Source organism: Rutidosis leptorrhynchoides, chromosome 3, assembly GCF_046630445.1.
Source record: "Rutidosis leptorrhynchoides isolate AG116_Rl617_1_P2 chromosome 3, CSIRO_AGI_Rlap_v1, whole genome shotgun sequence".
Classification (NCBI taxonomy): Eukaryota; Viridiplantae; Streptophyta; class Magnoliopsida; order Asterales; family Asteraceae; genus Rutidosis; species Rutidosis leptorrhynchoides.
This window is the reverse complement of record NC_092335.1, coordinates 661,526,223-661,544,762: the sequence shown is the minus strand read 5'-3', so window position 1 is coordinate 661,544,762 and position 18,540 is coordinate 661,526,223. Positions and strand designations below refer to the sequence as shown.

At 33.5% G+C, this 18,540-nt stretch overlaps 1 protein-coding gene across 2 annotated transcripts in view; it reads right to left on the bottom strand.

Moving 5' to 3' along the window:
• Positions 1-60: 60 nt before the first annotated feature.
• LOC139899251 (uncharacterized) overlaps positions 61-18,540 on the bottom strand; it is a 41,919-nt gene continuing 23,439 nt past the window's right edge. For both annotated transcript variants that reach the window (XM_071882068.1, XM_071882067.1), the window contains 2 exons: positions 1,619-2,032; positions 61-1,531 (listed from right to left, as the gene is read on the bottom strand). In XM_071882068.1, the coding sequence (XP_071738169.1) occupies positions 1,221-1,531; positions 1,619-2,032 (725 nt within the window). In that variant the 3' untranslated portion in view covers positions 61-1,220. The remainder of the gene's footprint in view (positions 1,532-1,618; positions 2,033-18,540) is intronic.

Here is an 18,540-nt window from a genome sequence, read left to right as displayed (position 1 = left end):
CGAAAGGTAGTCGCCTGGACCCCATTACACATTTTCAAGTCACTGAATGAGGTAGGACAATGAACCTTTGATAAGAGTATTCTCAGGTAATACCTTTCACCCTCAGTTGGATGAGCAGCAACTATACGTCCTATTGAATCGCCAGATTGCCTAGATTTCCAATATTTTTTGTCCTGTATCCAAACATAATGATCCGGGAACTGGGAGTAGGTCAAGCGTAACTGTTGCGCACCTTTGTCAGTTCTGTTCATGTAAAAAAAATTCAGTTAACATGGTCTTTCTTTGGATTGGATTATTAATTACAATGTTTAACCGATCCTTTTTTTTTAAAGCTTAAAGGCTGGTAATTTTCTAGATGTAGTTGTAAACGTATAACGGCGGGTTTTATCTCGCTCAATGGAAATCTAAAAATTCTCCATGCCGCCTCTGGAGGTGAGACACATCTACCCGATTGGTATTGATCTATTTCGTCAATGAGCGAGGATTCTTTATTAGACGATAAAGTAAAGCTTATTCTGTCACTCCCTTTGCATATATACTTGTATATATATTTGATTGCTTTTATCGTTGAACATATTTCAACATTGATATGACAATCATATTTAGCTAACAAGTAGGGATTATATGGAACAACCCAACCGTTGTCAAGTCTAGCACCTCTAACGTTCACTGTAACCCCATTATTTCGTCTGCGGTAGATCGGGTATGCATCCGATGTCTGTATGGTTTCGTTAGAGAATGGCTTTGGAAATGAATTCTTGCACTTGCCTTCCTTTTTCATGCAAACGTTGTTTGGGATTTTGTCGCCACACAGGCCATGGAGCATGTGCTTAGTCACCATTTTATGCAAGTGAGGCTCCGTTCCTGCGTTTGGTATTTCAGCAGACACAATATGATCATATTCTTCGGGACGATTTATATTAAATCGGGTTTCAATATGATCAACATATGTGAGTGTGGAAGACCTCTCTTTTGAAATTCTATGACATACGTATAGGCAGCAAAATCACCGAATATGTGTTTTTCGAAAAGGTCTTCCCTTATTTGCTTGAATTTTGCGTGAAAAATTCTAACATTCAAGTCTGCTCGATTTTGCGACTCCTCATGCGCCATAAGATGTTCTTTTATCTCTTGCCAGTTAGGATTACATGTAACTGTCAAAAAAATATCTGGTTTTCCAAATTTTTGCAGCAATGTCATCGCATCTATGTATTTTCGCCTCATGTTTCTTGGGCCACCAATAAAGCTAGAAGGTAGAAAATTCGTTGACCAACAGCCGAACCATCAGTTTCGCCTGAGCCGATGGCATCAACAACTCCCTGTGGGAATTCTCTTCTAATATCACTTTGTTGCAATCTGTAAAAGTCTAGTCTTTGTGTTTCAAGCTTCACATAGTTGTCTACTAGATATTGTTGTGGAAGGCGACCAAACTGCAATAGAAATGACCTATCGTTGTTTCTTATTTGGAGTTTGTATGCGTAGTACTCTCTGACAGAAACAAATTTAGATTGATCATCCTTCTGGGCTAAAACTGCAAAAGAGTAATTATAATATGTGTAAGACAGGTGGCATAATATAGCAACTAAGAAAGGTAATATGTATGCTCGCATATGGTTACCGTCTTCCTCCATGCACAACAAGTTTTCAGCATTTTCAGCATTCTGAGGACAAATAATTAGGCAGGCTGCAGTTGTATCTGGTTTACCGCTTCGTCTCTTTTGTGTTTCACCTCTTTTAAGAATCCCTTGTTGCCAGCCAAGCTCTCCAAATGGGAACATCAAAGGGTACCGCAACGGATCATAACAACCGTAATAATAGTCAATCTTTCTGGATTGGTTGCTATGTGTTTTCACCTCAATATTTCTATGAGTATTTTCAACGTTCCCGTCACCGTCAACCCAAAGTGCGGCTATTTGTGATACCTCAGGCTTGTTATAAACCCTTTGATCTTGAGAAGGAGCTGTTTTAAGTACTATCTTATAGGTCTCTAAGCGTGAGATGTCTTTTAAGCTTCGAAAGAAACAAGCATAAGGTGATTCTTTGTAAGAAATTGATCGTTTGTATTGATAATAAATTTTATACAAGCTGAATTTATTCTTTACAATGAGGAACTAGGCTATTTATAAGACAAACCATGTAACAGCTAATTCCTTTATTGGAATGGGGCTTTGTTACTTTTAAGGAATATACTTTTGACTAAAAAAGTGAAATAGCCGTTAGGCTTCTCTTGGTCAACTCTGGTCAACACTGGTAAACTCTTTACAGGAAATGATGAGCTGAAAACGGTTCTGATCCTTTTATTTCAACACTCCCCTCAAGTTGAATAGTGGGGTTTCCAATATTCAACTTGCCAAGAACTTCGCTGAAGAGTCTTCCATTGACTGATTTGGTGAGAATGTCGGCCAATTGGTCTTCTGATCTTATATATGGTAAAGAAATTATTTCTGCATCCAACTTTTCTCTGATGAAGTGTCTATCCACTTCAACATGTTTTGTTCGATCATGTTGAACTGGATTTTCTGAGATGGCGATAGCTGCTTCATTATCGCAGATAATTTGGATAGCTTCTTCTGGTGGAAAGCCAATCTCTGTCAACAACTTCTTGATCCACAAGGCTTCAACTACTCCTTTTGCTATTCCTCTAAATTCTGACTCGGCACTTGAGAGTGATACAACCTTTTGTTTCTTACTTTTTCATGCAACTAGATTTCCTCCGACAAGAGTGAAGAATCCAGATGTAGATCTTCTATCCCCTTTTTCTCCAGCCCAGCTTGCATCTGTATATATCTGAGTCTTTAGGTGTCCATGTCTTTTAAAAACAACTCCATGATCGGCTGTCTTCTTTAAATATCTGATGATTCTGATTACAGCTTCCATATGGTGAACCTGTGGTTGATGCATGAATTGACTTACAACTCCAACTGCATGTGCTATATCTGGTCGAGTATGAGCAAGATAGATGAGTTTTCCAACCATCCTTTGGTATTTCCCTTTATCAACAAGATCAGCTTCATCTTCCATATATAGCTTCTGGTTTGGAATCATTGGAGTATCAGCTGGTTTGCAATCAATCATACCTGTTTCTGCAAGAAAATCAAGAACATACTTCTTTTGACAGATAAATATTCCCTGTTGGGATCGTAAAACCTCAATCCCCAAAAAATATTTAAGTCTGCCCAAGTCTTTCATTTCAAATTCTTTAAATAAGTTTATTTTTAAGTTAGAAATTTCCTCTTTATCATTTTCTGTTATTATCATATCATCAACATAAATGATTAAGCATGTAATTACATTTCCTTTTCGTTTAAAAAAGAGAGTATGATCTGAGTTACTTTGTTTGAAATCATATTTTTTCATAAATAAAGTGAATCTCTCAAACCAAGCCCGTGGGGATTGTTTTAACCCATATAAAGCCTTTTTAAGTCGACAAACTTCCCTGTTTTTGAAGTTGTCAGTAAATCCCGGAGGTGCTTCCATATAGACTTCTTCCTTTAATTCGCCATGTGATGTTTCGCGAGGTGTATATAAAATAGCTTATATTTTACGCAGAAAATACTATTAAATACGATACAATTTTACACAAGATATTTATTTATTTATAGAATGGATATACTTAAACCTTGCTACAACACTTATAGGCAGTGTACCTAATCGTACAGTAGTGTAGTTTTTAGTAAGTCCGGTTCGTTCCACAGGGAGATCTTTAAGCAAAGCTCAACGCTATATTAGTTTACTTTTTATAAAAATACAAATATATATATAAGTGATATTATTATTATAAAAGGGGGGTTTTTACCGTTTAATGACCGGTTTGTCGATTTTAAAACTTTAGTCGCAGTTAAAACCTAATGTAAAATATAAAATACAAGACTTAAATTAAAGCGTAAAGTAAATAACGATAATAAAATTGCGAATAATAAAAAATGCGATAAAATAAACTTGCGATAATTAAAAGTACGATAATTAAAAGTGCAATTAAATAAAATAACAATAAATAAAAGTGCGATAATTAGAAGTGCAATTAAATATAGAATAAAGGAAATTAAATATGAAATAAAAGAATTATGCTTATTTAAACTTCCGTAATCATGATGTTTGACGTGTTGATTTTAGTTTTATGCCCATGGGTTAATTGTCCTTTGTCCTGGATTATTCAATATGTCCGTCTGGTTTTTGTCCATAACAGTCCATCAGTCATAAATATAAATTGCAAGTGTCCTTGTCAAATTATTATTATACCCGAAGATAAATATTCCAACTAATTGGGGATTCGAATTGTAACAAGGTTTTAATACTTTGTTTAATGAATACACCAGGTTATCGACTGCGTGTAAACCAAGGTTTTACTACTTTGTTAACAATTACACCAATTACCCTTGAATGTAATTTCACCCCTGTTTTAATTATTCTAGTGGCTATTAATCCATTCCCGTGTCCGGTTAAATGAACGATTATTCGTACATATAAATACCCCGCCCATCGTGTCCGATCGAGTGTATATGGTAATTTATAGGGACGCCCAATTGTAAATCTTTATATTAACATTAACAAACTTTCATTTAGTTAAACAAATATAAAGCCCATTAATAGCCCATAGCCTAGTTTCCACAAGTGTCGTTCTTTTGTCCAAACCCCAATTATGGTACAAAGCCCAATTACCCAATTTTAGTAATTAGCCCAACATCATGATTACTTCGTTTTAAATAAGCATAATAATAACTTAGCTACGAGACATTAATATAAAAAGGTTGAACATAACTTACAATGATTAAAAATAGCGTAGCGTTACACGGACAGAATTTCGACTTACACCCTTACAACATTCGCTAACATACCCTTATTATTAGAATTATAATTAAAATTAAAATATAAATTATAAATATAAATATATTACGTTGAAGAGGAAGAGAAAAAAAAAAAGATGTTAAATTCGATCAGAATTCGGTTGGCTTTATAGCCAGAAATGAATTTTGGGGCTCCGCGACTCGCGGCAAAAAGGCCTTCAAACTCCGCGAGTCGCGGAGAGGTATTTTCAATTTACTCCCTTGGAGTTTCTGGCTGCCGACAGTTTTTAATATATATATATAATATATATATAATTAATATAATTAATTATATATTATATTATATTTATATACATAGTTAACTTGTAATTTTTAGTCCGTTGCGTCGAGCGTTAAGAGTTGACTCTAGTCCCGGTTCCGGATTTTCGAACGTCCTCGCGTACAATTTAATATCTTGTACTTTGCGTTTTGAATCTTGTACTCTTGTGAATTTGAGACGTTTCTTATCAATAATTGGAACCTTTTTGATTGTCTTTTGTTCTTTTGAGCTTTTTGGTCGTTTGCGTCTTCAATTCGTCGAATCTGTCTTTTGTCTTCACCTTTTATTATTTAAACGAATATCACTTGTAAATAGAACAATTGCAACTAAAAGCTTGTCTTTCTTGAGGAATAATGCTATGAAATATATGTTCGTTTTTAGCATTATCAAATATTCCCACACTTGAGCGTTGCTTGTCCTCAAGCAATATTGTCTTGAAATACTAGAATCACTTCTTTATTCTTCACACTTTGTACATCAGTGATTTCTATACGGCGGTATAAACAATGGTAGTAACGATATGGTTTACAGTCCCACATGACTATAAAAATTTAGATCCATTAAGGAAATTGGATCTTTATGAAAACATTTGATCTTTTGAAAATTAAATCTAGTTTTTACCCTAGATAAATTTTCCGGAATAACCCTTTACCGGTGTTTGCAAAATATTTTTGTGGGTTTGGTGGGTTTCAGATTTGAAAATTTTAGCTCAAAACTTGCGGTTTTGTGTCACCCACTTGCTAACCTTGTATTTGGAAAGCAACACGTCCAGTTTACTTGTTCCGTATATTACCTTTCGGCAAACTACCGTCCGGTTGTAAAGGAAAGCGTTGAACAAGCAACTGTTAAGGCAATGTCCCGTGACATGCTTTTGATTATGGTCTATAACGTGTCGGACGCAATTACTATCCTTGGTAGGAGCAATAGTAAAGCTCACCCTTATAATTTTTCGGTCTGGCACAAGGTCCTGTCTTTGACCATGCTATGCAACCACCGTTCTTACGGTTGACACCCGATTTGGTTCAGGTGACCTAATGAATTCCAGGTGAATTCCTAGGATTTTACGTTCAATGGTAATGAACGCATTGAAAATAGGGTTTTCAGAAAACAAATCGGTTTATAATTTTGATCAAAATATTTTCTCGTTCAAGCTCGAGTTTAGATATCATTGAATTCCATGAGTTTGTAATTCTCAATCTTTAAGGTCAATCTCTAGGATTGAGTAATATCAGTCTTAAAAGCTGATTTTTAATCTTTAAGGAGATTATCCTTTCTGGGGATCTGATTCATTAGTCTTATCCAGCTAATTTTGCATGGTGCCTCCCCATTGTACGAGATAAATCCTTCTCATGGTTAGGATAAATCTGACCACTTGGCGACCCTGTTTAATGCTGAGGTCCGTGGATTTCCTGCTGATTTTAGTGATGACTTTTCTAGATTTTTCGTCAACCTACAGCTGGTCTGGACGACAACTTCATGACCTAAATCAAGAAGCGCGTGTCTTTTTCGGAAGACTTTACTTCCTTTTAATGATGGAATTGATTCATCGTGTAGATCCATCTCTTCTTTTCTTTCATCGGGTAAAACAGTTTAGTTTAGTCCAAAGCAAAAGTATTTTCAGTTATTTGTTACAGATATTTGTGACATATGTTTAAAATAATTTGGTAAATTTTCCCACACTTGGCTTTTTATTTTTCTTTTTATCGTCCTCTATTCCATTTTAAATGAATTTTAACATTTTAGTTTGTTTCTCAATTTATGTCCTTTCCGAGGTAACAATAATTTCGGTGTTTGAAACCTAGTTTTATCGTTCATAAATATGTATAAACATGATTTTAATTCATTTAATTGAAAATTTTGAAAAATTTTACTAGAATTGGGTAGTCAGTATATAAGACTAGGGCTGTTCTTTTTTATCAGAGAGCACTAGATTCTAATACAACTACTGCTTTACTAGTATTTTTAATGGTAACCAAGTGTTTAATATAAAAAATTTTTAAAATCCGAAAGAATTTAACCCCTTCCCACACTTAAGATCTTGCAATGCCCTCATTTGCAAGAAATCAGTAACAATTTAAATTATTGAGGGTGATTTGTGTGAAAATGATTAAATTTTTACCAAAGTTTCCAAATATATTGGCGTTTGTTTGCTGAATGATAAATGGTGCACGTCATTTGTTCATTCCGTCTTGTTGTTATTTCACATGTATTTTGCATCATTGTCGTCAAAATTACTTGCTTTTGCTGAACTTAATGCCAGTCTTTGAAAATGCGTTGTTTTACCCTGTTGTGTACATAAGATAAACTGCAAACATATATACATATTTTTGAAGTTTGGTATATTACCCCACATTCAAAAATTATTAAAATCTAAGAATAAAAGTTAGATAAATATAAAAATGATTACAATATTAACAAAAAATATTAAACATATCAATAATTACAAATTACAAAATAAAAATAAAAATAAGTAAACTAAGGATGATATTGGTACCAATAGGGGTTCCACGCATAACCATAAGTGCTATAGAATGCCTCGGCAGGGTCATACGTAGGATATGGTGGCTGCATCTCTATCGACCAAGGAGGGAAGACGGGTTTCGGTGTAGGAATATAGTTTCTACCTATGTGTTGGCAATGCGCTATGATCTGGTTCTGATGAACTTGCCAATCTTCAAATGCTCTCTGTCTAGCATTTTCGTATTCCTGAGAAGCTATAAACCTTTGCATTTCTTGCATCTGGTTCCCCCCTCCTACATTACCTTGTTCCTGGTTTCTCTCTACCTGTGGATGTCTACCATTGTATCGTACTGCGGCGTTATTTCGCCGCTTCAACACTTTCGCACCATGGTATACATTTAAACCTATAGTGTCGTGGGGTTCCGGCTCTTCTACTAATAATCCCCCCCGACTTATATCCACACCGAGATATTCACCAATCAAAGTAATAAAAATACCACCTCCTATTATGCTATGTGGACGCATCCCTCGAACCATAGCTGATAAATAATAACCCACACAATATGGTATACTTACAGCGCTGTGTGGGTCTCGAATACACATATGGTAAAACAAATCTTGTTCATTTACCTTTTCTTTGTTTTTACCCCTTTGTGTAATCGAGTTAGCTAAAAACCTATGTATTACTCTTAATTCGGCTCTATCTATATCCAAATAAGAGTAGTTTCCCCCTTTAAAACGGTGGTGGCTTGTCATTTGACTCCACACACCGTGTGTATCAAAATTTTCATCTATTTTCCTACCGTTTAGTATCAATCCTCTACAATCGGCAGACGCTAATTCCTCAGGCGTATATATACGTAAAGCCTGAGCCATGTCCAGTAAAGACATGTGGCGCATCGAACCGCCTAACAAAAATCTAATAAAAGAACGATCGGTTAAACTAGCTACCCGATCATTCAACTCTATACTACATAACAACTCTTCACACCATACTTTATATACAGGTCTGCGTATGGTGAATAAACATATCCAGTCATTAAAATAAGAATTACCATACCTCTGTACCAGTAATTCCCTAATTGGCCCGGCCAATTCTACAGCTTCCAAGGGTCCCCATTCTATGACCCTCGGTACCTCAACAACCTTAGAGTGAAGAGTATGCAAACCCCGTTGATATTTTGGATAATCTATCCAAAGTCTGTCAAATCGCAGGTTCGGGTGCAACTGTTCCAAGTGCATATCTGAAAAGGTCATGACTGGATGAGGTACATCCTGCTTGTAGTAGTTATCTACCTCCTGTTGTTCCAAGTTCTCAGCAGGAGCATGGCGGGCTTGGGATGAAGATTCACCCCTTTCATTCTGCAAAACACATCAAACACAAATTTTGTGCATCCAAATATGCATTAGTGTCAGCAAAATCATCAATCAAAATAATTACAATGACATTATCAATTTATATCAAACTTAAGCTTATTTTCACATTTTTATCAAATCTACACTTTTTCAAATAAGCATATACGAAAATTTTCGCCAAGTTCATAAGCATTTATCTTAAATAACATGTCAAAATAATCATTACTAGCAAATAAACAAGTCTCAAATGGCATTATCTTTCAAAAATCAAGTTCATGAATTTTGGACTTGAAAAAGTCCACTTTAATTCTCAAAATCATGTTTAGGCTCAAAGTTTGGATCATTTAACTACCTAGACATGTTACACTACTCAATTTAGCAACAATTCATGACAAAAATCGGCCATAACCTGTTTATATCAAAAAGCCCCAAATTGCTCAAGAACACAAACCCTAGATTCTAAAGATTTTGAAGTTTTTGGCTTCAAATCATGTTAACAAGCATCAATCTAGGTTATACATGCATAATATACTAACAATTTAACACTAATTACACTAAAAATTAACAAAATTCAAATTATGAAAATATGCTCAAGAACACACTAAAATTCGGATTTAAAGGTGATTTGGGGTGTAATTGTACCTGTTTTCTTGAGTAGTTCCTAGATATCATCCTTCTCAACATGATTGTAGCAAAAAATTTGGTGATTAATGGTTAAAAATTGAGATTTTTGGGGGTGAAATTCGCAGTATTTCGGGTTCTTTTTCGGGTGTTTATGCAGTGTGTTTGTGTGTGGGAGAGTGACTGATCGAGCAGCTGGTTATATTTTTTTTCTGTAATTTTGTCCCTCCGCGAGTCGCGGAGGTTTTCACTCAAAACTCCGCGTGTCGCGGAGTTACTTTTTTTTTTTTTTTTTTTTTTTTTTTTTTTTTATAATCTTTAACTTATAAAACAATTAAGAAATTAATTTTAAAATTTTGTTTCCCTTGTTATTTAGGACGAGGTCGTTTCGGATCGATGTCCTAGTCCGTCCCTCGACAAAATTTTAAAATTTGTCTTTTTGTAGCGATTGTTTTAAAAGCTAAGATTTTTGGGTTTTTTAATGTTTTTGGCATACTTTAAATCAATAAGATTAAAAATAATGATAATAAAAGTTCTCGTCCCTTCCTCGGGTAAAGCAATTTCGGTTCAAAGACCTAGTCTTCAACTTACGACGAATTTTAAAAATCATATTTTTAACTTAATGAGATAAAGTAAATTTTTGTTTTTAAATTCACACAACTTAAATATAAAATTCAAAATTAAAAAAATTAAAAATTAAAAATTCACACCAAACTTAAAATTTGAAATGCATAAAATTAAAATTCATATTTTAAAAATTAAAAATTCACACCAAACTTAATTTAAAAATTCATAAATTCATATCAAACTTATATTAATTTTTCAAATATTTACAATTTTAAATATATTGTTTTTACAAAGTTTACAATATTAATTTAAGATTTAAAATTTAAGATTAAAAACATGGTAAAAATAAAATTAAAAATCTTTTTGTCTTTTTATCCCACTTTAATCAATCAAATATTATCAAAAATATGCGCCCCTCTTTTCGGTAAAGTAATTTCGGTTCCAAGACCTAATTTAACTCATGACGAATTTTTGAAATATTTTGGGTTGATTGATTAAAGATATTTATACCTTAAGAATAAACGTTAAATTTCGCAGTGATGTAATAAATTTTTGAACGATATCAATAATTTCGGTCGCCAAACCTAATTTTATTTAATACCAATTTAATACTTTTTAGCGAACAAATTAGCGTTTATTATCAAAAGGTTAAAAATAAAAATAAAAATAAAAACTGTACAGACATACCTGTGAAATAGATTTCTTAGTTATATGATCTATTATATTCATAAGATAGTCGGTTTAATTGGTTTTCCATGGCTGCATAGGCGTAACCTCGAGCATTCATTGTCTTTTCTTCTAAACATATGAACGGTCCGTCTCTGCATAAAGTAACAAATTCGGTATTTGAATAGGTTTGATTATTTGAACATTTACCTCCATGTGACCATTTTCCGCATTTGTGACATTTTTCTAGGTGTCGTGCTCTTCTTTTCGCTGCGGATTTTGATTTTCCTTTACCAAATTGTAACTTATTATCTTCGCATCTGGATCCTTTTCTAACTCCGTCCATTCTTTCTCTGATTACTGATACTATTTCACTCGGTAGTATGTCATTATTTCTTTTAGTGATCAAAGCGTGTAGCATTAGACCATGGTTTAATTCACAGGCAGTCTTCATTTCGTAAAAACCTAAAAAAATAAAAATTCAGAATGGGGGGAGAAGACTAGTTCTTTAGGGTCTGCTAGGGAAAGACCATACGTGTTCCATTTTCGAGAACTACACGAAAACAGACAATCTAACTCTAACAGAAATACATATTATCTTTTAAAGACTTGATTCTCCCCACACTTAGTTAGCTGTGGTGTCGAAATTGTGATTAACTTCGTTGTCGACTTCCATCGGACCATGTATGTAATGTTTAACTCTGTGACCATTAACTTTAAATTCAATCCCATTTGAATTTATTAATTCTATCGTTCCGTATGGGAAAACTCTTTTGACTATGAATGGTCCAGACCATCTTGATTTTAATTTTCCAGGAAATAGCTTGAATCGTGAATTGAAAAGAAGAACTCTATCTCCTTCTTTAAATTCTTTTGAACTTCTGATTCTTTTATCATGCCATTTCTTCGTTCTTTCTTTATAGATTAACGAATTTTCGTATGCTTCATGTCTTAATTCTTCTAATTCGTTTAGTTGACTTAATCGTAGACGTCCAGCTTCATGTAAATCAAGATTACATGTCTTCAAAGCCCAAAATGCTTTGTGTTCAATTTCTACTGGAAGATGACACGCTTTTCCATAAACAAGTCTAAAAGGTGTGGTTCCAATTGGAGTTTTGTAGGCTGTTCTAAAAGCCCAGAGTGCATCCTCCAATTTAATGGACCATTCCTTCGAATTTGATCCTACGGTTTTCTCTAGAATACGTTTTAAAGCTCGGTTGGTATTTTCAACTTGTCCACTTGTTTGTGGATGATATGCGGTGGAGATTTTATGAGTTACTCCATATCTTTTAAGAACTTTCTCAAGTTGATTATTACAGAAATGAGTACCCCGATCACTTATTAAAGCTTTCGGTGTTCCAAACCTTGCAAAAAGACGTTTTAAAAAGTTGACTACAACTCGTGCATCGTTAGTTGGGAGAGCTTGTGCTTCCGCCCATTTAGATACATAATCAATGGCTACGAGTATATATAGATTATTATGAGATTTTGGAAATGGACCCATAAAGTCAATACCCCAAATGTCAAATACTTCACATACTTGGATGACATTTTGTGGCATTTCATCACGTTGACTTATTTTTCCGGCCCTTTGACATGCATCACAGGATTTGCAAAGAAGGTGTGCGTCTTTGTAAATTGTAGGCCAATAGAATCCAGCTTCATAAACTTTTCTTGCTGTTAGTTGAGGCCCATAATGCCCTCCTGTTGGTCCTGTGTGACAATGGTTTAAAATTTTACTAGCTTCATCTCCAAATACACATCGGCGTATTATTCCATCGGGACAACTTTTAAACAAATGTGGATCTTCCCAGAAATAGTGTTTTATATCACTGAAGAATTTCTTTCGTCTTTGGTATGATAATCCTTTTTCAAGGAATCCACAAACTAAGTAGTTTGCATAGTCCGCAAACCATGGGATTTCTTTATAATCTATCTTCAATAGATATTCATCAGGAAAGTTGTCTTGTATGGCCGATTCATTTAGAACTTCTAATTCAGGATTTTCCAGACGAGAAAGATGATCAGCGGCGAGATATTTGATAATGCTAAAAACGAACATATATTTCATTTCATTATTCCTCAAGAAAGACAAGCTTTTAGTTGCGATTGTTCTATTTACAAGTGATATTCGTTTAAATAATAAAAGGTGAAGACAAAAGACAGATTCGACGATTTGAAGACGCAAACGACCAAAAAGCTCAAAAGAACAAAAGACAATCAAAAAAGTTCCAATTATTGATAAGAAACGCCTCGAAATCACAAAGAGTACAAGATTCAAAACGCAAAGTACAAGATATTAAATTATACGCGAGGACGTTCGAAAATCCGGAACCGGGACTAGAGTCAACTCTTAACGCTCGACGCAACGGACTAAAAATTACAAGTTAACTATGTATATAAATATAATATAATATATAATTAATTATATTAATTATATATATATTATATATATATATTAAAAACTATCGGCAGCCAGAAACTCCAAGGGTGTAAAGTGAAAATACCTCTCCGCGACTCGCGGAGTTTGAAGGCTATTTGGCCGCGAGTCGCGGAGCCCCAAAAATCATTTCTGGCTATAAAGCCAACCGAATTCTGATCGAATTTTACACATTATTTTCTCAATCTCTCTCAATATATACGTAATATATTTATATTTATAATTTATATTTTAATTTTAATTATAATTCTAATAATAAGGGTATGTTAGCGAATGTTGTAAGGGTGTAAGTCGAAATTCTGTCCGTGTAACGCTACGCTATTTTTAATCATTGTAAGTTATGTTCAACCTTTTTACATTAATGTCTCGTAGCTAAGTTATTATTATGCTTGTTTAAAACGAAGTAATCATGATGTTGGACTAATTACTAAAATTGGGTAATTGGGCTTTGTACCATAATTGGGGTTTGGACAAAAGAACGACACTTGTGGAAACTAGACTATGGGCTATTAATGGGCTTTATATTTGTTTAACTAAATGAAAGTTTGTTAATGTTAATATAAAGATTTACAATTGGGCGTCCCTATAAATTACCATATACACTCGATCGGACACGATGGGCGGGGTATTTATATGTACGAATAATCGTTCATTTAACCGGACACGGGAATGGATTAATAGCCACTAGAATAATTAAAACAGGGGTGAAATTACATTCAAGGGTAATTGGTGTAATTGTTAACAAAGTAGTAAAACCTTGGTTTACACGCAGTCGATAACCTGGTGTATTCATTAAACAAAGTATTAAAACCTTGTTACAATTCGAATCCCCAATTAGTTGGAATATTTATCTTCGGGTATAATAATAATTTGACAAGGACACTTGCAATTTATATTTATGACTGATGGACTGTTATGGACAAAAACCAGACGGACATATTGAATAATCCAGGACAAAGGACAATTAACCCATGGGCATAAAACTAAAATCAACACGTCAAACATCATGATTACGGAAGTTTAAATAAGCATAATTCTTTTATATCATATTTTATTTCCTTTATTTTATATTTAATTGCACTTCTAATTATCGCACTTTTATTTATTGTTATTTTATCGCACTTTTAATTATCGTACTTTTTAATTATCGCAATTTAATTTTTATCGCATTTTTATTATTCGCAATTTCATTATCGTTATTTACTTTACGCTTTAATTTAAAGTCTTGTATTTATTTTATATTTTACATTAGGTTTTAACTGCGACTAAAGTTTTAAAATCGACAAACCGGTCATTAAACGGTAAAAACCCCCCTTTATAATAATAATATCACTTATATATATATTTGTATTTTTATAAAAGTAAACTAATATAGCGTTGAGCTTTGCTTAAAGATTTCCCTGTGGAACGAACCGGACTTACTAAAAACTACACTACTGTACGATTAGGTACACTGCCTATAAGTGTTGTAGCAAGGTTTAAGTATATCCATTCTATAAATAAATAAATATCTTGTGTAAAATTGTATCGTATTTAATAGTATTTCCTGCTAAAATTTAATAGTATTTTATACCCCCCTGCTTTGACATCAAGTATTTTTGGCGCCGCTGCCGGGGAAACTATCTTAAAAGCCGGAAGCGCAACGCTAATATAAAAAAAAAAAAAAATTTTTATCTACTTTTATTAAAAGTCGTTTTTGTAAAAAATTACGTTTTAATTATTCAAAAATATAAAAAGAAAAACAAAAATATAAAGTATTTTTAGGATTTTGTTAAATATTTAAGTTTTATAAGTTTCTTTATCTTTATTTTAATTTATAAAAATATAAATTTTATTAAAAATCGTTTATTTAAACTAAAAACAGAAAATAAAAAAAAAAAAAATAAAGAAAACGCGTAAAAAAGTACTACCTGTCAACTGAATTACTGAACCCCGCGACTCGCGGGGTTTTCTTCTCTTTTTGCCGCAACTCGCGGAGGGTTCCTGACACACGGACAAAACCCTAATCACGGGTTTTAATTTATTATTATTATTAATTACTTAATTATTATTATTATTATTAATTTTAGTTTTATTTTTACTTTTTACTTTATATTTATGTATTTTGTTTAATTAGTTTTATTAAAATTGTAAAATCAGTAGTTTTATTAAATAAATAATATAAAAATAATATTTTTATAAAAATTGTACTTTTTATAACTTTTTGTATATTTTTATATTTTGTACCTTTTTAATCGTTGTAGCGTAACTTTTGTATTTTTAGCTCATAATTAATTTTAAACTTAGTTTTTGCTATAGTTATTTTTACTCCTAGATTTTTAGGCTTTGCCGTAGTATTCCTTAAGTGCTTTTTCTTTAGACTAAGAATTAGGTGCTTTAGAATTTTGCGACGCCTTTTTAAGTTTTAGTTTCTTTTTAAGTTATTTCCATTTGGGATTTAGTTTCTCTTGTAAGTTTTAATATTTTTAGACCTTTTACTATGTATCAATTATCATTCCAATTAGTAATTTCAATTTGCGATTATAATTTTAAGTTAGTTGTAGTAATAAGGTTAAATTAGTTAAGTATTTTTAAGTTTTGATAAGTTTCTTTTATTTTTCCGTCACCTTTTATTTTTCAACCATTTTTTTTCTTTTTCGACATTTTTCGACGCGCAATCTTTTTCTTTCTTATTTCTCGCTATTCTAGTTTTAGGACTTAGAATTTTTTCTACTTCTTATCTAAATTTCTTAAAATTACGAAAATTTATTTTGAGTAGTTAAATTAATAGACATCAAAATTTTCTGGTTCGTAGTAATAGTTGGATTTGTACGTGGACCGGGTTATTGGAGCCAAACAGTCCTCAATTATATTGAGACCAAACGAATCCTGCCCCTCTGCTGCATCTTTTGGCTATTCGAAACGTGGGCAAAATCAGAAAAGTCTATTGATTGGATAACTTATTATAATTTTTCTTTCCTTTTTAAAACTAATAGGATATTCAGTGAATGCACCGAGCAAGACGTTCACCACCTTTTGTACGTTCACCACCTGTAACTAGATCAAGACATCGTTTAACAAATATAACCGCCGTTGATTTTTCTTTAGAATCGTCATCCAGTCGACCAAGTACTTCAGTTCAAATTTCCGATAATCCAGTTTTTGAAACAAACCTCACAATTGAGAATCCAGAAAATATTCAGGAACGGTTCATAGATCCTGAACCACTAAACTTTCCTCCGGAACCACCAATCATTCAAACAGAGATTGTTGAGGAACGAACTATTAAATCAGAATCATCTAGTGATACCGATTCAACAAATTCAATTATGGAGAATCTGGAACCTTTAAGTATGGAAGACCGAATGAGAGCTAAACGCACTGGCCAAGGTCACGCAATTACTCATCCAGACATTAATGCGCCAGATTATGAAATCAAAGGACAAATTCTACACATGGTGACTAATCAATGCCAATTTAGTGGTGCGCCGAAGGAAGATCCAAATGAACATCTACGTACCTTTAATAGGATCTGCACACTATTTAAAATACGAGAAGTGGAGGATGAACAGATATATCTCATGTTATTTCCCTGGACTTTAAAGGGAGAAGCCAAAGATTGGTTGGAATCGTTACCTGAAGGGGCGATCGATACATGGGATGTTTTAATTGACAAATTTCTTAAACAATTTTTTCCTGCATCTAAAGCCGTAAGACTTCAAGCAGAAATTGTTACGTTCACACAAAAGCCAAATGAAACTCTATATGAGGCGTGGACAAGATATGGAAAGTTATTAAGAGGATGTCCGCAACATGGTTTAGACACCTGTCAAATAGTACAAATATTCTACCAAGGATGCGACATCACTACAAGGAAAGACATAGATATAGCAGCTGGTGGTTCTATTATGAAGAAAACCGAAACTGATGCTTACAAAATTATTGATAACACTGCTTCCCACTCACATGAGTGGCACCAAGAAAAAGACATCATTAGATCATCTAAAGCAGCTAGAGCCGATTCTAGCCATGACTTAGATTCCATTTCCGCAAAGATAGATGCTTTCGAGAGACGAATGGAAAAGATGACTAAGGATATTCATGCTATACGAATTAGTTGTGAGCAGTGTGGAGGACCACATTTGACAAAAGATTGTCTCAGTATTGAATTAACAATGGAACAAAGAGAGAATATTTCATACATAAACCAAAGGCCTGGAAATAATTATCAGAATAATTATCAACCGCCAAGACCGATTTACAATCAAAACCAGAATTATAACCGAAATATTCCATACAACAACCAACAAGGTCCTAGCAATCCACAAGTATCCAATAATACTTATAATCAGCAAAGACCGAATTTTCAAAACAAACCACCACAACAAACCGATGATAAAAAGCCGAATTTAGAAGATATGATGACGAAGCTAGTTGAAACTCAAACGCAGTTTTTCACATCTCAAAAACAAACCAATGAACAAAATGCTCAAGCATTTAGAAATCAACAAGCTTCTATTCAAAATCTGGAACAAGAAGTAAGTAACCTAGCAAGGTTAATAGGTGAAAGAAAACCGGGAAGTTTACCTAGTGATACAAATGCTAACCCCCGGAATGAAACAGCTAAAGCTATTACCACAAGAAGTGGTACAACACTTAAACCACCTGAAATACCTATAACTGCTGATAAAACTATTCCTACTCCACAAGAACCACAACCTGATCAAGATAAGGAAAAAGAACCGGTAGTTGAAAAGGTTAATGAAGATAACACAGTTAAGGATAAACCTTATGTTAAACCATACCAACCACCTCTTCCTTATCCGAGTAAAATGAAGAAAGAAAAACTTGAAGCCGAGCAATCCAAATTCTTGGATATGTTTAAACAGATAAATGTAAATCTTCCTTTCATTGATGTGATTTCAGGAATGCCAAGATATGCTAAATTCTTGAAAGATCTAATCACGAATAGAAAGAAAATGGAAGAACTCTCGGCTGTAACTATGAATGCTAATTGTTCAGCAGTACTGTTGAATAAGATACCAGAAAAACTATCTGATCCAGGAAGTTTCACAATTCCATGTTTTCTGGGTAGTCTTAGTTCAATAGAAGCATTAGCAGATTTAGGTGCTAGTATAAATCTAATGCCGTATTCACTATACGCTAAACTAGACCTTGGAGAATTGAAACCAACCAGAATAAGCATACAACTAGCCGATAGATCAATAAAATATCCTAGAGGGATAATGGAGAACATGCTAGTTAAAGTTGGTACTTTAGTATTTCCAGTAGACTTTGTTGTTTTGGACATGGAAGAAGATTCTCAAGTTCCTCTCATATTAGGAAGA